The sequence below is a fragment of the Bos taurus genome, chromosome 1, assembly GCF_002263795.3.
Source record: "Bos taurus isolate L1 Dominette 01449 registration number 42190680 breed Hereford chromosome 1, ARS-UCD2.0, whole genome shotgun sequence".
Taxonomy (NCBI): domain Eukaryota; kingdom Metazoa; phylum Chordata; class Mammalia; order Artiodactyla; family Bovidae; genus Bos; species Bos taurus.
Window position 1 is genome coordinate 112,501,946 of NC_037328.1, and position 24,238 is coordinate 112,526,183.

Sequence of the window (24,238 nt, forward strand, 5' to 3'; positions counted from 1 at the left end):
TCGGACACGACTGACGCGACTTAGCAGTAGCAAGTGTGCATAAAAATTGGAATGTAGCCTACATGTGTGAGTTATGACAAAAAGTGGTCATAACTTTTTGACCACTTTTAGCCTACATGTGTGAGTTATGACAAAAAGTGGTCATAACTTTTTTCTACTTTTTAAAAAGTAGAAATTTTTTAAAAGTAGAAATTATTAATATGGATAACTCCCTATATAATAATAAAACAAGTTCTTTTTTCACCATAACATAAAAAGATCAATCCTGCAAGAAATTGCATGTGATATAGTTTAGGGGATTTGTGTGAAGGTGGGAGGGTCATTTATGAGACATGTTATTCTATACCAGTTCTAATTCTGTGATGCACATGATATCAAATCCATTAAGAGAGTTGCAAAAGCTGTATATCTAGGTATGGATGGACATGGATAGGCATACAAATACACTTTTATGAAGAAGAAAGTGAGAGATCAGGATCTTCAATTGTTTTTAGTTAAGACAATCCCCATTTTGGAGATTCAAATGAATTGTCAAGGAGAAAATGTACACGTCAAAGCGTTCTCATGCATGACACTTTCCCTTTCTCTGAACTGCTGTTATTAGCAGATAAGCATATGAAAAGAGGTTAGCAATTTTTCAGATTTCTTATTTCCATCAGAGGAATTTATATTAAGCATCTTTAAGAGGTCTTTCTTATACATTAAGAATGCTTATTACAGCCAATTCTTGATTATTCAGATGATAATTGTCTGCTTTGTGAGATGTCAGGCCACTTTTAACTTCTTTTTCCTTTTGCTGTAGCTTGTTTGGTTTGAGGGTATTAAATTCAAAATGAGAACATACCCAGGTCTTCTCTGCTCAGGGAATCTCTGAGGCAGACCAATTTTGAGCCAGCTTCAGGAACAAGGGGTAATTTAGAGACAAACGAAGTCTGTCTTGACCTGCCCTAGAATACTGAGAGGATGAACATGCCAGAGTGGTCTTCTTGGGAATGCTTCAGCACTAGGTCTGATAGGATACTGAGCTGGATTAATAGAAAGCAGTATCCTTTAGTCTGCCCTAATGCACAATTGAAGTTGAGGCTGCCTCACTTTGCCTTGGGAATCCTTTAAAAGTCAATTATCCTATTTAGTCTAAGTCTTGAATGAACGAGAGGCTTCCTAGGTAGCTCAATAGTAAAGAATCCACCTGCCAAGCAGGAGATGTGTGTTCAATCCCTGGGTTGGGAAGATCCCCTGGAGAAGGAAATGGCAACCCACTCCAGTATTCTTGCCTGGAGAATCCCATGGACAAAGGGGCCTGGCAGGTTATAGTCCATGGGGTTGCAAAGGGTTGGACGTGACTTAGTGACTAAACAGCAGCAGCAGCAGAATGAACTAGACTTTACACCGACAGAACTGCTGAACATCAAAGAGGTCTTCAAAGTAAAGACTCTCCAGAGAAAAAGCAAAGGTCTTTAATGATAAAGAGTTTCTCTGGTGGCTCAGATGGTAAAGAATCTGCCTGTAAGGCAGAACTGGGTTCGATCTCTGGGTCAGGAAAATCCCCTAGAAAAGGGAATAGCTACCTACTCCAGTACTCTTGCCTAGAGAATTCCATGGAAAGAGGAGCCTGGCAGGCTACAGTCCATGTGGTCACAAACAGTTGGACGCGACTGAGCAACTTTCAGGAAAAGATCTGAATGGTTTCTAGGAATACTTTATAAAGGACAGAGCGCACGGGTTCTCAGTTGATAATTAAACAGGCTCTGATCTAGTTTCAGGTAATCATTTTACTAGCTGGGAGATGTATCAGACTAGTTTTAAAAGCAATGCTAAGAAGTATCATCAAACTTTACCTTCCCACTTGATTTTTGACTACACTTAGAAATGAAGAGCTGGACTGAACAAACCTGGAGAAGCTGGCTATACTGTTAATACTTCCACTGAAGTACTAAATCAGTTGGTTGTCTTTCTTCATACTAAAATCCTTGGGGCAGGGGGAAATGTATCTATTTGTAAGATACTTAAGAGAGAGCTTCAAGATGACAAGGTATTCCCAGGAAGAGAAAAAATATATCTTTGGTTTATTAAGCCATTGCATTATTCATAGTGTTATTCACTGAGGTATTAATTTCTTTTTTTTTTTAAATTTTATTTTATTTTTAAACTTTACATAATTGTATTAGTTTTTCCAAATATCAAAATGAATCTGCCACAGGTATACATGTGTTCCCCATCCTGAACCCTCCTCCCTCCCCATACCATCCCTCTGGGTCGTCCCAGTGCACTAGCCCCAAGCATCCAGTATCGTGCATCGAACCTGGACTGGCATCTCGTTTCATACATGATATTTTACATATATCAATGCCATTCTCCCAAATCTTCCCACCCTCTCCCTCTCCCATAGAGTCCATAAGACTGTTCTATACATCAGTGTCTCTTCTGCTGTTTCATACACAGGGTTATCATTACCATCTTTCTAAATTCCATATATATGTGTTAGTATACTGTATTGGTGTTTTTCCTTCTGGCTTACTTCACTCTGTATAATAGGCTCCAGTTTCATCCACCTCATTAGAACTGATTCAAATGTATTCTTTTTAATGGCTGAGTAATACTCCATTGTGTATATGTACCACTGCTTTTTTATCCATTCATCTGCTGGTGGACATCTAGGTTGCTTCCATGTCCTGGCTATTATAAACAGTGCTGCGATGAACATTGGGGTACACGTGTCTCCTTCCCTTCTGGTTTCCTCAGTGTGTATGCCCAGCAGTGGGATTGCTGGATCATAAGGCAGTTCTATTTCCAGTTTTTTAAGGAATCTCCACACTGTTCTCCATGGTGGCTGTACTAGTTTGCATTCCCACCAACAGTGTAAGAGGGTTCCCTTTTCTCCACACCCTCTCCAGCATTTATTGCTTGTAGACTTTTGGATCACAGCCATTCTGACTGGCGTGAAATGGTACCTCATAGTGGTTTTGATTTGCATTTCTCTGATAATGAGTGATGTTGAGCATCTTTTCATGTGTTTGTTAGCCATCTGTATGTCTTCTTTGGAGAAGAAGAGCTAACACCTATCCTGCTCAAACTCTTCCAGAAAATTGCAGAGGAAGGTAAACTTCCAAACTCATTCTATGAGGCCACCATCACTCTAATACCAAAACCTGACAAAGATCCCACAAAAAAAGAAAACTACAGGCCAATATCACTGATGAACATAGATGCAAAAATCCTTAACAAAATTCTAGCAATCAGAATCCAACAACACATTAAAAAGATCATACACCATGACCAAGTGGGCTTTATCCCAGGGATGCAAGGATTCTTCAATACCTGCAAATCAATCAATGTAATACACCACATTAACAAATTGAAAAGTAAAAACCATATGATTATCTCAATAGATGCAGAGAAAGCCTTTGACAAAATTCAACACCCATTTATGATAAAAACTCTCCAGAAAGCAGGAATAGAAGGAACATACCTCAACATAATAAAAGCTATATATGACAAACCCACAGCAAACATTATCCTCAATGGTGAAAAATTGAAAGCATTTCCCCTAAAGTCAGGAACAAGACAGGGTGCCCACTTTCACCATTACTATTCAACATAGTTTTGGAAGTTTTGGCCACAGCAATCAGAGCAGAAAAAGAAATAAAAGGAATCCAAATTGGAAAAGAAGAAGTAAAACTCTCACTATTTGCAGATGACATGATCCTCTACATAGAAAACCCTAAAGACTCCACCAGAAAATTACTAGAACTAATCAATGACTATAGTAAAGTTGCAGGATGCAAAATCAACACACAGAAATCCCTTGCATTCCTATACACTAATAATGAGAAAACAGGAAGAGAAATTAAGGAAACAATTCCATTCACCATTGCAACGGAAAGAATAAAATACTTAGGAATATATCTACCTAAAGAAACTAAAGACCTATATATAGAAAACTATAAAACACTGGTGAAAGAAATCAAAGAGGACACTAATAGATGGAGAAATATACCATGTTCATGGATTGGAAGAATCAATATAGTGAAAATGAGTATACTACGCAAAGCAATTTATAGATTCAATGCAACCCCTATCAAGCTACCAACGGTATTCTTCACAGAGCTAGAACAAATAATTTCACAATTTGTATGGAAATACAAAAAACCTCGAATAGCCAAAGCTATCTTGAGAAAGAAGAATGGAACTGGAGGAATCAACCTACCTGACTTCAGGCTCTATTACAAAGCCCCAGTTATCAAGACAGTATGGTACTGGCACAAAGACAGAAATATTGATCAATGGAACAAAATAGAAAGCCCAGAGATAAATCCACGCACCTATGGACACCTTATCTTTGACAAAGGAGGCAAGAATATACAATGGAGAAAAGACAATCTCTTTAACAAGTGGTGCTGGGAAAACTGGTCAACCACTTGTAAAAGAATGAAACTAGAACACTTTCTAACACCATACACAAAAATAAACTCAAAATGGATTAAAGATCTAAACGTAAGACCAGAAACTATAAAACTCCTAGAGGAGAACATAGGCAAAACACTCTCCGACATACATCACAGCAGGATCCTCCATGACCCACCTCCCAGAATATTGGAAATAAAAGCAAAAATAAACACATGCGACCTAATTAAACTTAAAAGCTTCTGCACAACAAAGGAAACTATTAGCAAGGTGAAAAGACACCCTTCAGAATGGGAGAAAATAATAGCAAATGAAGCAACTGACAAACAACTAATCTCAAAAATATACAAGCAACTCCTACAGCTCAACTCCAGAAAAATAAATGACCCAATCAAAAACTGGGCCAAAGAACTAAATAGACATTTCTCCAAAGAGGTATTAATTTCTATGCTTATTTATGTGATATTACTACTAGTGAACATAAATTTTGGGGGGGATCAAAAGTGGTTGCTGCTGCTGCTGCTAAGTCACTTCAGTCGTGTCCGACTCTGTGCGACCCCATAGACGGCAGCCCACCAGGCTCTCCCGTCCCTGGGATTCTCCAGGCAAGAACACTGGAGTGGGTTGCCATTTGTGGTTAAGCAAACACAATTCCACATGGTTCAACCTAGTAAAACCGACTTTGCAACTTTCTGAGCTTCTCTCTTGGAACCTTCTAGGAAAAAACAATGATACAGAGCAGGATCATCTCTACCAATGCCTGCATACAGAACTGAGAAAAAAATTGGATTTCTGAAACTTTGGTTCTTGAAACTTAAACCACTTAAGATGCTGATGCTTAGAAAGTCCTAAAGTTAGTATAACTTTATGGAGATATAAGGGAATTTTTTTAAAAAGCAGTTTGAAATAAAAGTACTTAACAATAAGATAAACCACTTAGCTATAAATGAGAATGTTATAAAAGAAACAAAACCACTTAATGTGACTTATACTGATTTAAATTTTGCTATTATAGTGAAAAGAGGTACATGGATACATTTATTTCCAAGGAGGATATTCAATAAATCAGTAACTCAGCCTCAACACTGCTTTTATAGGGAATATAATAAATTGGTCATGCAAAGCACTAAAGCGTGGGACCAACAGAGAAATATTATACAGTTATTTAAGAACAGACCTTACCTATCTGATTTCTGCCTGACGAGTAAAATGCATTGACTACAGCTGCTCCGCTTATCCACCTATAGAAAACATAAGAACTTGTTACAAAAGATACTAAATTATCTGATTCAATCTGTTCACAACCATAAAAGCATTACCACTATTCCAAGATGAATTTTAATTTTCTGTTTGAAATATGATCAACAAATTAAAATTAATTCACTAGATGAGAGCATTCATTTAAAAATATTTCCACTTCTTGAAAAATGAGTGTACACAGGTCTTCAATCTGTTATTTAATTTGCATACATTTTTAATGATGGCATCTCACAGTGCAAAACCCATTCTAACACATCTCTTTGGAAACTGCAATGGATTAAAATTATATTGAAATTTATTTAGTTCTGTGTTCCTGATACTAGGTGACTATGCCAACAATTCTGGAACAGTTGACAAAATATAGAAATAATGCTAAAATTTCAATTCAGCAGATTTCAGGTTGCTAAAAAGTACATTTAAACTTTTTAAATTCTTGGTTTACAAAGAGCATCTTTGGGGACTAAGAGATCCCCTTGACAGGTATTTAGCTTTGTGTAGTGTGCCTACTCTGATTATTGTCACTTAAAATTTAAAAAAAAAAATATGACAGATAAGTGAGCAAAGGTATATTTTTGTATAATGACTGCAAAATGAAATCCAGGTGATTCTTAAATAAATCTGTCTGTCTGTATATGCCATGAATTAGGCTCTATATTGGACCTAGAGATTTTATAAAATACAATTCTTGACTTCAGAAGACCCTAGTTGAGGAAATGATAAAGAAGCATAAATAGCTTATACAAGAGTGAGTGAGAAAAAAACCAACAATCCAGTTCCCCAAACAACAATCTGAGAGCAGCAGTAAGGTAAAGGATGGAGCCAGTGTTCCCATGTCTTTCTGCTAAGATGTTATGAAGACTGCATATCAACAATCACTGTTAAGCACTTTTGTGCAACAGGAGTAATACTGTCTTCATAGGCTGTATTCTTATATACTCATTAATAGACACATATCCTTATATTGAAAGTGTCAATTTACTTGAATTCTGATACCTTCTTAAATGTCAGCACACATACACACACACACTCAAAACAACCATATATTGTTATCTAGTGGCCGCATAGTTACCCCACTTTTAGGGCAACAATTCAAGTGAAAATTATTATCCTACTCATGAAACAAGTTTACAGTAATTAACACAATGAGGTTAAATCAGAACTGTTTCCAGACCCTGCTTTGCAAGGTAAGCAGTCCAAAGTCAGCTGCCCAAATCAGCATTTTAGTTAAATTTTCAGTAACTATTCTGGGATATCAGATGTAAGTCCTATTTTGATCTATTAAAAGTAACTCAGACAGGGTCACATATAACAACTGTTAGATAAATTCTAATTAAGCATGAGTTTTACCTCCAATAACAAGACTAAGACATTCATATGAAGGATATATGGCTTAAAAAAAAATTCAGATAGAGTTTCTGTAGATAAAAAAAATTCAGATAGAATTTCTGGGAATTTTTCTTTAGGAAGAAAATAAGTTTGAAGATGGAGGGTTTGGGTTGGGGGATGGTCAATCAATGTGTTTCTTCTTTAGTTTGATTTTGTTGTTTCAAATAGAGAAAAACATTTTCAAACAGGATGGTATGACCAATATTTCAGTCCTCCCTAATTTCACCACAGCTGAGTCATCAATATTTTAATTTCTTGCAGGTTGATGATTATAAGCATACAATTTTATTTATTTTAATTAAACTTGACTTGCTTCCCACGTGCTTTGTAGTGACTCACAACAAAAACACGTATTTGTAAACCCAGGGATGTTAGACTAAAATCTTGATATCAGAAGCTACATAGGAAAAGTTGATTTTGTGTGGCCCAAAAGTATTATGAAAGAAAATATATAAATAAAACTCACGATCAGGAAAAATGATGCATTAGGACTATGTTTAAATAAATTCACACAGAACCACATGACTCACATATGGTTCAAGGCTATCTGGCAGGAGCAGAAAATAGGAAACATGCTCACCCCACTCCTGAGCAGAAACACTGCTCCTTGTGGTGAGTTTAGAGGTATTTCTGATGTGTCATCAACATTCTGAAAGTGTAAGACAGCAAAACTTGCCACCCATAAAAAGTCTCTTTGGCATGAAGATAATTTTGAGATGAAAACAAATCTCCCGGAAGACTTAGGAAGAAACTTCGACCTGCCCCATGACTGCCTAAAAAAATTTAGATAGAGGAGACCTGTTCCTGAAAAAGAGCCATCACCAGAGGGATCTTCAGGGAATATGGACTAGATGTGGTGGGGTAACTATTCAGAGCCTAGAGATCAGAGTCCATTCTGTATCCCTTTGTGACAGCATGACGCACTGAATAAGCATTTCCCAAACATTTGATTTTCCATCTTCATGTGAATTGCCTTCCTCCCCTTTGAGGTCCCAAACCACTATTCTCAACATCCTCTTTTGTCTTTAGCTGAAGATGGTATTTAGGGTTAGGGGTTCAGCCTTGGCAAGTTACTCAGTTTTCCTGGGTCTCTCTTGTGTATACATGGTATTAAACCTTGATTTTTCTCCTGTTAATCTGTCTCATGTCAATTTAATTCATAGACCAGCCAGAAGATCCTGGAAGGGTTGAAGAAAATTTCTTCCTCCCTGATAATAGCCAACATAACAGATTTTATGCATAAATAGCTTATACCTATTAGAATTTCAATTGTTTAAAAATTACTTTAACATATTTCTAGGCCCCAGTTGTTCAGTTCTGAACTTCTGATTTAGTGATAATATACTCTGCATGGACATTAGTGGGTAATCACAGATAATATATACAAATTGTTGGTTTTGCACTCAGGCACAGTACTAATAATGAAACACAAAAGGTGCCAAGTCAACATGTTTTCTATTTTTAAATTAGTATATTAGAGAGGAATAAACTAGATACAGCAATCTGATGTTGCAGATAGCAACAGATCTCAAAAGTTGGACATAGATGAATGGAGTTTGTATTATCCATCTCATGTTTATTGCTTTTGTAAAAATAAATGTCCCACCTGTTGTTTTAATGATTTTTTTTTTCTGCTCTTCTGTTTAAAATTGTACTTTGATCAATGTTTGTAACTTCTTAGCAGGGAAAGTTTTACATATTAAAATGTCCACTGTGAATTACACCTTCAAGAAAATAGGTAGCTATTTATGACCACAGAACACTCACATAAAATTAGAATCATGGTGGTTAGTTTCACAGAGCACAAGTGTGTAGTGTTTGCCTTTTCTTCCCCAAGACCTTTCACAGTGCATCCTCAGGCCAACCCTGGGTAATTATCCAGATCCAAAAGCACAGGGCACTTTGTCCCTGGGAATGACCAGAACTTAAGGTACTGTAATTGGATCATTCATCTTAAAGTGATGATAGCAGTTACAGACTCAGTGTCTAATATTTGTGGTCAATCATGAAATATCTCACTATGTTACAGCAGAAGCTAAATTAAAGGACAAAGAATATAGTTTTTAAAGTAAATGGTGATATAACAAAAACTGTAAGATCTTCTGATTTGGATGCAGCCTCAGAGTTTCAGGAGAGGCTTTCGTTTATGGAAAACAGACAAATGTGACCCTGAACAGCAGCACAGAAAAGAGAAAATGCACAACTAACGAGAGAACCAAGTGTCCAGTAACAAAATGGATAGTGCAAGTTATCTGAAGATACCTTTAAAGTATGGAGGCCAGACACTAGCATCTCCTACAGCAGGTACTGGAGCTGAGAGAGAGTGCACATCACTCTGTTCTTTGACTTCTCTTCCTGCCTCCACTATGTGGCTGTAGAAGGATGGGTATGTGCAGTATAAAGTGAAGGGTGGGGAAGCAAGAGGTAAGCAAACTTTACTTTCCATTTCTGAGAAACAATTTTGTCAAGTAATCTTATTCTGGTTTGGGGGCATTTACATAGAACAAACTGAACTAACAATGTAGTTGGGAAATATAACTGAAATCTCCTGGAGAGGAGGACCAGGTGCGTTTCTCCTCCACCTCTTAATTACCCTGAGGAACCTAAGTGATGATGAGATGAAAGCACAGGACACCGTTTTACCCAGGGCACTGAAAACAGAAGTCTACAGCCTGATCCTATAGCCTCTTGGATATAATAAACCGACTGGATTGCAAAGACATATGGAATAAAACTTCTTTCACTTATTCATGTGTAACTTTAAAACAAACATCTTTAAACAACAAAATCATGAATGCTCCTTTCCCTGAAAACATTTAATTTCCCAGCATCTAGTGGCTTTGAAGCAATTCCTTTGAAATCAGCAGTATAATACAAAGGTTTTTCTCTGTCTTACTCAAATACTTCTGGAAAGGAGAATTCTCATTTGTAATGGTAATTATCACTGTAATTCTTTATATTTATTAATATCGCCTCAGCAGGACTTCAAAGTTTTCTATATATTTTCATTCATCTTTCAAACCACCCATATAAGATAGATGATACCTCAATTTTCATGTATAGAAACTAAGGTACATCATAGATCAAACTCTTTTTCCTAATTTATTTATAGAGTTAGTGATACAACTGGGAAAAGAATATATAAACTATGGAGAAATATGACACACTCATCTTCCAATCAATCCCCTACTTCTAACATGTCGATCTGCACCATGCATAAAATTTCATTACAAAAATCAGTGCCATTTCCTTGCTAACCTCTTTAAAAATGAAGGTGTTCACATTTTTCATCATTTTTAAAGATTTATTTTATTTTTTGGCTATACTGTGCTTAGGATCTTAGTCCCCCGACCAGGGATCAAAACCATGGCCCCTGCATTGGAAGTGCAGAGTCTTAATCACTGGGAAGTCCCAGTGCTCATTTTTACATTACTTTATATTTAGGGCGGCCCCTACCCTAACAAGCTTTAGGATGCTGGCTTATACACCACCCTGAAGTCTCATCATGACCCAATCATAACGATGGCTACTGTTTAATGAACACCTAAGTTATGTGGCACAATACACAATACACAATGACCTCACAAAGCAAAAGTAAATGCTATTATCCTCAGTTTATAAAGGGACCATTGAGGCTCAGAGGTATCATGGTGGTTGTCTAACTTCACACAGTTAATAAGTGGCAGAGCAGGAATCTTAACTCATGGTTGCTCACTCTCTCTACCATCCACCTCAGCCCCCTGGTTCCAGAGTACAAGCTCTTTCCATTGCTGCATAAAGTACAATATTTTATACAAAGGCAAAAGCATAGTAGGACCAAAGAGCCTCAATAAACTGGTCCTTTAAGAGTTGTTAACAAGCACTCTGAGTGATTCACCTGATCCTCGGAGGTGAGAGCCAAGGTTCTTTCTCTAATAGCACAATAAGAGAATCAACTTCTCTTTCAACCAAAAAAAAAAAAACCAACCCCAAAATCATTGATTTTCTTCCTAGAAGTCATCAGTTGGTTGTGTATGGTTATACACTGGCAACAAGACGCAATCGCTTTAGTCTTCAGTAACTCTATGTGTGTGTACATGCATGATGTGTGCACTCATGTGAGCGCTATGTCAAATTCAGAGAAATTCCCAATTTGGAACATATAGGGGTGGGTGGATTTTTTTCTGTTAGAATTTTCTTGTAGTATTTATTCTCCTGACTGAGAATAATCTTGTGATCTTTCAGGAAAGAACTGAAAGCTCTTACATCCTATATACCCCTTAGCAAGGACATAACATTACAAGTCTATTGTCTGTCTAGCTCAGGAAATAGTGACTCCATGAAGGCAGCAATGTTTCATGTTTTGTCCTTTTTCTAAATTATGGCAATAATACTTACCATGAGATCTACCCATTTAATATATTTTAAGTATCTAGTACATTATGGTTGACACTTGGCACAATGCTGTAACTTACTCATTTTGCTTAACTGGAAAGTTTTTGCCTGTTGATTATTAACTTCTCATTTCCCTCTTCCCCCATCTTTTGGTAATAATGATTCTCTCCTTTGATTTTATGAAATTTGACTATTTTAGAAACCTCATATAAATGGAATCAGGCAGTACTTATCTTTCTGGGCTTATTTCAATTAGCGCATTTTCTTAAGTTCGTCAATGCATACTGCATAATTTCCTTCTTTTTAGATACTGAGTAGTGTTCCACTGTATACACAGATATTTTTTTTCCAACCATTCATCTGTTGAGGGAAAGAGGCTGCCTCCACATCTTAGCTATTGTGAATGGTACTGCTATGAACACGGGACTGCTAATATCTCTGAGATCCTGAGTTCAACTAGTTTGGCTATAGGCCCAGAATTGCTGGCTCTTATGACAGTTCTATTTCTAACTTTTTAAGGAATGTCTATGTTCTTTTCCATAACTTTTGCACCCTTTTGCATTCCCACCAATTGTGTTCCAATTTCTCCACATCCTTGCCAATACTTGTTGTCTTTTTATTTATTTTTTTAACAATATGTCATCCTGACAGGAGTGATGTGATATCTCACTAGGGTTTTGATTTGCATTTCCTTGATGATTAGTGGGGTTTCCCAGGTAGCACTAGTGGTAAAAAAAAACCACCTGCTAATGCAGGTAGACACAAGAGATGCAGGTTTGACCCTTTGATGGGTGGGAAGATCCCTTGGACGAGGGCACACCAACCCACTCCAGTATTCTTGCCTGGAGAATTTCATGGACAGAGGAGCCTGGTAGGCTACGGTCCATTGGGTCACAGAGCGGACATGGCTGAAGTGACTTAGCACACATGCATGATGATTAGTGATGTTGAGCATCTTTCCATCTACCTGGTGGCCATTTGTACATCTTTGGAGAAATGTCTATCCAAATCCTTGTGTGCACGCTCAGTTGCTAAGTCGCGTCTGACTCTTAGTGACCCAATGGACTGCAGCGCACCAGGCTCCTCTGTTCATGGGTCATTTTAAATTGGTTATTAGGGTTTTTTTTTTTCTGCTACTGAATTATAGGAGTGCCTTATATATATTGGAGATTAATCTGTTACCAGATATGTGATTGGCAAATACTTTCTCCCATTCCTTAAGATCAGATCAGATCAGTTGCTCAGTCGTGTCCAACTCTTTGCGACCCCATGAATTGCAGCATGCCAGGCCTCCCTGTCCATCACCAACTCCTGGAGTTCACTGAGACTCACGTCCATCGAGTCAGTGATGCCATCCAGCCATCTCATCCTCTGTTGTCCCCTTCTCCTCTTGCCCCCAATCCCTCCCAGCATCAGAGTCTTTTCCAGTGAGTCAACTCTTCGCATGAAGTGGCCAAAGTACTGGAGTTTCAGCTTTAGCATCATTCCTTCCAAAGAAATCCCAGGGCTGATCTCCTTCAGAATGGACTGCTTGGATCTCCTTGCAGTTCAAGGGACTCTCAAGAGTCTTCTCCAACACCACACTTCAAAAGCATCAATTCTTTGGCACTCAGCCTTCTTCACAGTCCAACTCTCACATCCATACATGACCACAGGAAAAACCATAGCCTTGACTAGATGGACCTTTGTTGGCAAAGTAATGTCTCTGCTTTTGAATATGCTATCTAGGTTGGTCATAACTTTCCTTCCAAGGAGTAAGCATCTTTTAATTTCATGGCTGCAGTCACCATCTGTAGTGATTTTGGAGGCCCCCAAAAATAAAATCTGACACTGTTTCCACTGTTTCCCCATTTTTTTCCCATGAAGTGGTGGGACCGGATGCCATGATCTTAGTTTTCTGAATGTTGAGCTTTAAGCCAACTTTTTCACTCTCCACTTTCACTTTCATCAAGAGGCTTTTGAGTTCCTCTTCACTTTCTGCCATAAGGGTGGTATCATCTGCATATCTGAGGTGATTGATATTTCTCCCGGCAATCTTGATTCCAGCTTGTGTTTCTTCCAGTCCAGCGTTTCTCATGATGTACTCTCTATATAAGTAAATAAGCAGGGTGACAGTATACAGCCATGATGCACTCCTTTTCCTATTTGGAACCAGTCTGTTGTTCCATGTCCAGTTCTAACTGTTGCTTCCTGACCTGCATACAAATTTCTCAAGAGGCAGATCAGGTGGTCTGGTATTCCCATCTCTTTCAGAATTTCCCAGTTTATTGTGATCCACACCGTCAAAGGCTTTGGCATAGTCAATAAAGCAGAAATAGATGCTTTTCTGGAACTCTCTTGCTTTTTCCATGATCCAGCAGATGTTGGCAATTTGATCTCTGGTTCTTCTGCCTTTTCTAAAACCAGCTTGAACATCAGGAAGTTCACGGTTCACATATTGCTGAAGCCTGGCTTGGAGAATTTTGAGCATTACTTTACTAGCGTGTGAGATGAGTGCAATTGTGCGGTAGTTTGAGCATTCTTTGGCATTGCCTTTCATTGGGATTGGAATGAAAACTGACCTTTTCCAGTCCTGTGGCCACTGCTGAGTTTTCCAAATTTGCTGGCATATTGAGTGCAGTACTTCACAGCATCATCTTTCAGGATTTGGAATAGCTCAACTGGAATTCCATCACCTCCACTAGCTTTGTTCGTAGTGATGCTTTCTAAGGCCCACTTGACTTCACATTCCAGGATGTCTGGCTCTAGGTCAGTGTCGATTCCTTAGAACCTTAAATTTTTTTTTTTTTTTTTTTGCTGGGCAGAAGCTTTTAAATTCCAAGGAGTCCCACTCCCACTTATTTATTTTATGCTTAGTTCTTAAAGCATCTCTAGGGCTTAACACAATATTGAGAACATGAAAGGCATGCACACACATATAGGTCTTGGGATACCAATGAGTCCTTCAGGCCCCAAGAGTACTGACTCTTTTCAATCTGGAAGGGTGATGCGTGGTAAGCCTAGGTGAGGCACTGCTGCCCTGCAGACTGTGGAGAGTCATGACAACCAGAAGCCATGCACTATCTGGGCATTGTCCTCTCAAGAGGGCACACTGGTATCAAGTTCTAGACTTCTTTTGCAAAGCTCTTCAGTTTAAACCTTTAACTTATTAGCCTTCCTTCTCTATCTCTTCTTTCCCCTCTGAAACAAACCTTCCTTGGTGCTAATTAAAATGCAAAAAAAATTTTTTTCACTGATAAGATATATTTTGCTTATAATCAAAAAACGTGTTGAAAAATCACAGTCTGTTATCTTAATGGGAATCTAAATAGATGGAACTTAATATTTTAATCTATTATTATAGGTGTAGAACATGAGCACACCAAGGCAGATACTGCCACAGGAAATCAGAGTGACTTGTCCAGGTTTAGTCTGTTAGTCTTTCTGACTAAGTAGTACTTGATGAGTCAAAACCATCTGCTTTATGTATCTTCCCATACATCTACACCATGGAGAGTCACTTGTGTCCCAAGTCTCCAGCACTCTAAATGCCCACCCTGCATGAGTCTTATCAATTTTCCACCTCTGGGCCATCTCATTACTTCACAGAAATCCTCTATAGCTATTCTTTTGAAATTCAAGTTCAATGATACAAGACTTAATTAGAAGACTAAGTCTAGAAACATCCCTGAAGGGGAAATAGCAGAAAAGATACTTCAGAAAGAAGTGAGGTACATCCCTACCTTATAAGAATATGGTCTTTCTCTCCTGGGTCACTTGTGGAAAAGCCAAGGACTAAAACATCTTGGCTCTTATCAAAACTTCACAGTAAGGGCCCGAAAATTTTAGTGCTGAAAAGAATCTTAAAGATGTTATAGGGTCTAAATCAACCTGCTCATTTCACAAATACCGAAACTTCAAGGCTTTTAAAAGGCTACAGATAGTAACTGGCAGAACTGAGACACTGAAAAAGGGGTAGCAAGTCACTGCAGCAGCAAAACAACAGTGGAACCAGCCACCCTGTCTTTTTGGTGCTGTTGGTTTTTCGGGAAGAACTACACAGAGCCACAGCTGTTGGCCGCCAACCTCCGTAGCACCACTTATTTCAGGGACTAGCAAACATCCAGTTGGTCCAGATTAGAAAAAACAGCAGACTTGAAGCAATAAAGGAGAAGAAACGAATCAATCATTTTGTTTGTTTTGCTCTAGTTCACCTCAACATTAATTTAAATGCTGACATGTTCCTTCCAGAGAATGTTTTACTAATAAGTAAAAGTTTAATTGTGGTTTTAGAAAAGTGCTATCCTAGCACCTTGTTGTCTTGTAATCGCAACAGCCAACTCCGCCTTCCATTGGCTTTCACTGTTACATACCTGCCTCTTCCATTAGATTGCTAGCTCTGAGTCTTACTCATCTCTGTATCCTCTACAAGGTAGCACAGTACTTTGCACACTGTAGCTATTTGGCAAAATGTTTATTGCTGCTGCTGCTGCTGCTAAGTCGTTTCAGTCGTGTCCGACTCTGTGCGACCCCATAGACGGCAGCCCACCAGGCTCCTCTGTCCCTGGGATTCTCCAGGCAAGAACACTGGAGTGGGTTGCCATTTCCTTCTCCAGTACATGAAAGTGAAAAGTGAAAGTGAAGTTGCTCGGTTGTACCCAACTCTTAGCGACCTCATGGACTGCAGCCTACCAGGCTCCGCCGTCCATGGGATTTTCCAGGCAAGAGTATTGGAGTGGGGTGCCATTGCCTTCTCCAATGTTTATTGAGTTGGCTGCTATTACTGTCAGATTGTTTTGAGTTTCATGAACAATGGCAGGAAAGATGCAGCAGTGAAATAAGTCATTGTAGTTTATGAAATGCAACTCCACATGCTCAACAGTCATAACTTACCAAGGCTGGTACTACTTGTCCAAATTATATTACAGAAAATCCTGTCTTGAGAAACTAACAAAATAATGTCAAGTCTAAAATTAAGGAATTCACTTTATTTTGTCCTAGTACGTTGCTTCTTTTTAAAGGTTTATGTTTGTTCCATAGAGTCTAAGTGAATACTCATGTTACTGAAAGTAAATTATTTCAGATACTTCGCCAAGTCACTTTGCCAATGGATATTACATTTTCAATCTAACATTATTACTATTTGATAACATGATGTGCTTGAAATTATTTACAAACTGTCATTAAGTCTGCAGAGAACATGATGTTTGAGGTAATTTTGGAAACATAAACTAGGTACTCAGAAACCCCATGAACCAACAGCCTTGTAAATTTAAATCTTTGTCCTTTGCAGTTGCCAGCTGCTTGAATGGGCAGAAGGAGGTTCTTTTAGCCAAATGACTAACTTAGGCATATCACACTCAAACTTTCTGACTTTCTCAATCTTTTGAATTCTTAAGCAGAGAAAACAGAGATCATATTGGACGTATTCACCAACGATGATGGTGAAATGCTTGGATATATCAGTATTTATTTTAGTGGCTGAGTTCACTTTATCAGCACTGTTACCAATTGACTGTTTTATCAATCATTCACTCTGTCATCATTGAAGGAAGGTCCACATTCTATTCATCAATGTTCAATCTCTGGTGGCACAAATACATGACTTCTGCTTTCTTTCAACAAGGGCTATTCCAGCTAAATGTAACATAATATACTGGTGACTAAAATATGTGTAAGGTATCATACAAGGACAAGGTGAAGAGAGAAATGTAAGGGATGCATGAGTAAGGAGATAACACTCAAGAAGAATTATAGTAAGTGTAGGTTTCTGATAAATGAACAAGGGTGGAAAGAGTGGTCCGAGGTAAGGGATAAGGAGGAAGAAGAGATGGAGCAGTGATTTTAAAGTAATTCCTATGGCTGGAGATTTGGGACAATGCTGTGGGGTAGGGTGACTCTGAAGGGATTCTAGAGTGTGAGCAGTAGATTGTAGAGCTTTGTACAAGCTTCATGAGATGGGCAGAACACATTGAAAGGTTTTCATCAGAAAACAACATGACTCAGTCTGTGTTTTTAAAAGCTCTCTAAGGTGGTAGCCTGGAAAATTAGCTCAAGATTGACTGTGAGATGATTGAGAAGATTAGGAAAAATATTGTAATCACTCTGGTGAACAATGAGAAATGTCCGAATAAGGCATGACAATGGAGATGTAAGATGGATCCACATGCCCTCATGCCAATAAAATAGTTAATTAGCAGCTGGTGGATATAAACATTTTTTAAGATAGGATTTGTAGTAAATATCACAGCAATTGCGAGAGATGATAGAAAAGAACTGCTCTGAAATGATGAACCCACGTGTGTGTGTGTGTTAGTCGTTCAGTCGTGTCCAACTCTTTGTGACCCACGGACTGTAACCCACCAGGCTCCTCTGTCCATGAGATTCTCCAGCCAAGAACACTGGAGTGGGTTGCCATGCCCTTCTCCATGGGAATCTTTCTGACCCAGGGATAGAAAACAAACTCATATCAGGACCTCCCTAGTAGTCTAGTTTCTAACACACTGTGCTCCCAATGCAGGGGGCTTGGGTTCCAAGCCTGATCAAGGAACTAGATCTCACATGCCATGGCTAGGATCCAGTGCAGCCAAATAAACAAATAAATATATTAAAAAAAAAAAGGAAAGCAAACTTATAGTTACCAAAAGGGAAAGGGGGAGGGGGATAAATTGGGAGTTTAGGATTGACATATACATACTGTTATATTTAAGGTAGATAACCAACAAAGGCCTAGAGTATAGCTAGTATAGTATACTAGAGTATAGCTATACTAGAGTATAGTATAGTTCCCTAGCATAGGGAACTTTACTCACTATTTTGCAATAACCTAAATAGGAAAAGAATTTGAAAAAAGAATAGATATATGTATAACTGAATCACCTTGCTGTACACCTGAAACTAACACAGCATTGCAAATCAAGTATGCTGCTGCTGCGTTGCTTTAGTCGTGTCCGACTCTGTGCAACCCCATAGACGGCGGCCAACTAGGCTTCCCGTCCCTGGGATTCTCCAGGCAAGAACACTGGAGTGGGTTGCCATTGCCTTCTCCAATGCATGAAAGTAAAAAGTGAAAGTGAAGTCGCTCAGTTGTGTCCGACTCTAGCGACCCCATGGTAGCGACCCCTGCAGCCTACCAGGCTCCTCCGTCCATGGGATTTTCTAGGCAAAAGTACTGGAGTGGGTAGTCCAATATAAATTTAATTTTTTAAAAAAAATCAAAATTCCTAAATTAAAAGTATCATCTTGTAAAAATATCTCACAATATTGAATATGAGCAAGTATGATTCAATATAAAAAGGAATTAACATTAATGCAAAGATTCTGACCTGAGAAGGGGGTGTGGTACTTAAAAAGAATACCAGTACCTGAGACCCCACCTAGAGGCAAGTCCATCACAATCTAGGGTGGGAAAGCTGGAGAATCAGTCTATTTCAAATGCTCTCCAGCTGAATCTAAAGTGCAATCAAGAGTGTTGAACCCTTGTATTCAGCATACAGGTAGAAGATGAAGAAGGAAGAAAAACTAGCCTCATATGGCAGTGAAGACCTTAAAAGGCATATTGCACTTGTCACTGACTGTCAGAGGCTCATGAAAAGATCCAAAAAGTACTACTGAGCTGTGCATGCTATTGAGAAAACATTCATTAAATCTTAGATACAGTCTTTGCTATTGAGTATCTGTGGTAAAGAGAAAAGAACTCAGAGAAGATCAACACATATGATGAAAAGGAGTGAAAATTACATACTACATTACAAAATTATTAAGGAACTGAGAATATATTAACTTCCAAAGAAAACATCAAGCAATAATTCAACAACGATTTTTTAAATTATGAAGAAATATTCTGATGTCAGGTGGATGCAGCTTATATTAGCTCTTTTCGGAAGGAATATTTGATGATAATTATATATAGGTATTTTACAAAGTGCTAACAATTATTAAATGTAAGTATATAGTATGTAACTATATTTTGTAAAGAAATAAAAACATTCAGACTTGATTATAAATTTTTCCACAAGGTATTCTTTTTGATGACTTTCTGTCAATTTCTACAGCTAGAACTTGACCACTGAGTATGACAGAAGCCATATGTACTCAATCTCTTTCTTTCCCACCTGGGGCACTAAACGTTCTCTGACATTTGCTGCCCTATTTTTAGTACCAGATAACATAACATTTGCTCCAGTGGAAACACAGGGGTCAGTAAAAGAAATTGCCGTCTTTTTCAGAATACCTGAAGGATTAAAAATGTTGTACAGGGATTGAAATGTATTGGCATTTTCATACTGGGAATTTTGTCCAACCTGTACTTGGTTTACTGAGAATAGAACACTCTGTCATCAAATAGTTCTTCTGCACTTTGTCCCTTTCTTGGCACATTTCCCTCCTGGAGGCAGTTTGTTATAACACATCTTTCCTACACTCTACTATTGTAATATAATGTAATTGAATCAAGGTTCACCTTTGATTTTTCCAGTTCCCATCTTGACTTGGTCGCTATTCCAAAATATTAACTTAATAAATGTTAGTGAAAGAATAAAGGAATATAGGAGTGAACCATACACTTCACTAGCATGGTATTGTGTCAGTTACCACAAAGATCAAGTTAGTATATTTACTTTGCACTTGCTCACTCATTAATTTAGTTTTAATTGAAAATCTCCTATGTATCCAGCACTGTGCTGAATGATCTCCTATTCTCTTGGAGCTGTGTGGGGAAAAGTCCACACAGTTCTAGGGACTTAAGTGCATAAACACTTATGTTGATAAATATTTTAAAGACATCCATTTAACCAAAAAATAAACATTAAGCTGATCATTACTATGATGTACTAATACCACTAGTAAGCAGAGACTGAATCATTTGAAAGCTATGAATGTGACTGAACCCTGATATCTCAGATTTGGTTCTCACAAGGTTGAGAGAAGTGTTACCTGGACAAGCTAGGTAGGGGATGGAGTTGCAGGATGGCTGAACAATAGAAAGGTAGGTGGGTCTGAGGGTAGATGATAATTCTGAGTACAGTAATAGACCCAAAGAAGGTTTGAAGGATCTAAGGACTGCTTAGACTAAAGTGTTCTAGGGAGCTCTGTCCACAAAGTAGAAGGGACAGACGATAATATGAGAAGAAACCAAGGGTAGTCTAACACCGTAAGGAAAAAATTTATATTTTGATTAAATCCTCCTATATTCTTAGATGCTCTTAGAAGTACTCAATAGAAAGAGAACATTTCACCTTTTAACATTTATTCTAAGTCAGGTTCTTAATCCAACAAAGGGCCTCTTCTGAATGAACATATTAGAAAATTGAAATATACATACTCATCCTTGTCCACCTTTTCTCGAAGCTTCTTTAGTTGTCTATTTTGGCCAAACTTCAAGTTTTGAATTATATTCTCAAAGTATTCTTCTTCCTGGTAGCTCAACTATATTAATTTAAAAGAATTTTGAGAACAATATTAAAAATGTGTCTCCAAAGTTTTGCTAAATAGCATTAAGAGATTATTACTTAATAAAGTTAGCAGAGAGCATTAAAACTTACCAAAGAAAAATTAAGTTCTAATTAATTCTATACAAGTCACTGCTGCTCTGGCTGAATTACTTCTTCAGTGTATTCTTTTCTAATTAATCAAATGAAACTAAGTGTCAAACAAGCTTTTCTATATTTGTATCAATCCTTACATGACAGATAACAGCATTCTTATTTACTGTGTTATAAGAACACTTATTCTTCTAATCCTCAAAATAATTTTATGAAGATGGGCTATTATCACCATTATTAAAGTTGAGGAAACTGAGGCACAGACAAGTCACTTGTCCAAGTTAATTAGTGATGAAGTTGAGATTTGAACCCTAGGAGTCTGACTTTGAGTTGATGCTCTTAGCCAGTTAGTGTGTGGTAGAGCTGAGATCTGAACCCATGCAGTTCAGCTCTGAGGCTATATGCTCAGCCACTAGACTCCTGCCACAAGGGCCCCAAGGATGCACATGCTACAGTGAGCTCATTTTTTTTAAAAGTCAAGCTTTTCTGCAATAGAAAAAGAAATGAGGACACTGTGCCTTGCAAACTCTCAAGTTAGGCTAGTAATCAACGATTAGAAATCATCATCACCGGATCTAGGCAAGGACCACCTTGTCACCAAGGTGGCAAGTAGTCGTGGAGACTGCAAGGTTAGCAATAAGCTCTTATGTGACTCTGAAATCCATACTTCAATCAACTCTGGTTTCATCATTTACATTACACAGGGGAATAAAACAGTTTCTTATTCTCGAATAATAGATGCTTTTTTTCCAAATAGAGAAGACATGACCAGGTTAATCCAGTGGAGAAATAATTAGAAATTGGAAAGAAACCTGAAGATTTGACTTTTCAGGCATGTATAAGAAGCCTGAGTACTGCCGGTTCATCACTTAAATATCCATGCCTTGATGCACTTAAAAAAAAAAACACCAAGTTTTTATCACTACTCTTAAAATGGACTATATAGAAAGCAAAATAAGAAAACCAAATACAGACCAGGCCAATGAAACAATAAGCTAACACTAAAACAAACAGTTCTGGCTTCAGTGTTAAAGGCTTAATATAATAAGAGCTCTCTGTGTAGGCCCTCATATGTTCTGGCCCCCCCATAGCAAGAAATGACATTGCCCCCAGCCTCAGGCATCATCAGTGTAGAGTCCTTTTAAGACTTACCTCAAGGTACTCTTTATTCAATTTGTCATCATTTGAAATAATGTCATCAGGATAGCCAATTCTTTCTTTAATTGCTAAGGCCTATGAAAATTATAATATTGAATGTGAGCATGATTATGAACTTTCAAATGCAAACTTTATGATTGTGCCCTTGACTGGAAATTGAATAACTTGATCCATACTGTTTACAAAATGAGTATTTGACCACACTTAAACAGAGTCTTTGCATGGCTTCTTCCTGGAATTCAAAATAAAAGTGTCCTGAAATTTAGCTTCTAATACCCTATTCTCATAGTCTGAAGCTTGCCCAAGAAAATTAACATTAAAAACTGACAAATCTTTGTTCCACAGGTATTGAAACAAAGGTATTACAAACACAGGTATTACTCTTATGAACTTTTTCTCTATAAGGCTTTTTTCGTCAATCTTACAGTCCATGGGGTCGCAAGAGTCGGACACAACTTAGCGACTTAACTACTACGACTACTACTACTATAGGAGAAATAATATTTAGAACTTCCCTTCTAGTAGCTTATCTTTCCACTTCACCAATTTGGCTGAGAAAACAGATGTGGGCTTACAGGTTCAGTGCCAAATATTCTTCTTGAATATTGGTTCCTGGAGTTTTTATGTTCTCTTTCGGTCTCCAGAGCTAGAGTACCCAACTTTCCACAGTTAAATGAATGATATTAGTTAAATGAGTAGAAAGCAGGGTTTTCCTTGTTATACCATCTCATGTTTACCACTTGCTTACTACTGTTTGTATATGTGCATGCTAAGTTACTTCAGTTGTGTCTGACTCTTTGCAACCCTATGGACTGTAGCCTTCCAGGCTTCTCTGTCCATGGGATTCTCTAGGCAAGAATACTGGAATGGGTTGCCATGCCTTCCTCTAGGGAATCTTCCCAATCCAGGGATCAAACCTGAGTCTCTTAAGTCTCCTGGGTTGGCAGGTCAGTTCTTTACCACTAGCACCACGTGGGCCATCCTTAAAATTGTTTACTTATAATTATTTCATTATTACCACTTGCTTGTGGTTGCTAAGTCACTTCAGTTGTGCCCAATTCTATGTGACACTATGGACCATAGCCCACCAGGCTCCTCTGTCCATGGGATTCTCCAGCCAAGAATATTGGAGTGGGTTGCTAAGCCCTCCTCCACGGGATCTTTCCAACCCAGGGATTGAACCTGTGTCTCTCATGTCTCTTGCACTGGCAGGCGAGTTCCTTACCACTAGCGCCACCTGGGAAGCCCACTTGCTTACTACTTGCTATTTCTATTTTTCACTTCTCTCATTTTTCTCAAAGATATTGGATTCAATCATGCCACACTGCTCTTAAATAATTTAACTAATTTACATTTTTCATGAGGTATTAAACTTGTATCTCTGAGTTATTAGTTTTGCCATCAAATGGATGCGGTTTTGTTACAAATCTGTTTCATGAGTCTAGGATTTCCCCAGTGGATCAGACAGAGGTGTCAGCTAATCTAATAGGCCCAGCCTATTTTCTTTCCATACTGTCAGCCCATAATAAATCACTCCCCTCTCAGTGGTATTTTCTTTTCTAGAAGATATTTCCCCCAAAAGTATTCTAAGGGATACAAAATCTACAGAAATGGGAGGTACTACATAAGAAAGGATATATTGTAAAATATTTGGGGTAAATACTGTGACCGCTTCCCAGGTGGTTCAGTAGGTAAAGAATCCACCTTGCTGGTGCAGAAGACTCAGGAGACATGGGTTCAGCCCTTGGGTTGGAAAGATCTCTGGAGAAGGAAATGGCAACCCACTCCAGTATTCTTGCCTGGAAAATTCCATAGACAGAGGAGCCTGGCAGGCTACAGTCCATGGGGTCGAAAAGAGTTGGACATGTCTGAGCGACTGAGCACGCGAGCACTATGACAGAAACATGAGCAGGCTCTTTCACTGAAGGATGTCTTAGAGTCTATAATTAAGTAATTGCAAGTATCCAAGAGGATGAATTAGTCTGCCTATTTATTCATTCAATTTGTGTTCTAGGGTCTACAACAAACCAGGTACTTTGTGAGGGGTTGAGGATACAATGCAAAAATTTCTGCTCATGGAGAGTTTATTGTAAAGGTCAATGGTAGGCAATCAAATGAATATTAACTCTCAAGTG

The 24,238-nt window shown here is 38.1% G+C and overlaps 1 protein-coding gene across 5 annotated transcripts in view; it reads right to left on the reverse strand.

Moving 5' to 3' along the window:
• Positions 1 to 24,238, reverse strand: part of MME (membrane metalloendopeptidase) — a 117,015-nt gene that overhangs the window by 22,957 nt on the left and 69,820 nt on the right. For all 5 annotated transcript variants that reach the window (NM_001192884.1, XM_024990592.2, XM_024990577.2 and 2 more), the window contains 3 exons: positions 22,098 to 22,178; positions 20,726 to 20,829; positions 5,587 to 5,645 (listed from right to left, as the gene is read on the reverse strand). In NM_001192884.1, coding sequence (NP_001179813.1) covers positions 5,587 to 5,645; positions 20,726 to 20,829; positions 22,098 to 22,178 — 244 coding nt within the window. The remainder of the gene's footprint in view (positions 1 to 5,586; positions 5,646 to 20,725; positions 20,830 to 22,097; positions 22,179 to 24,238) is intronic.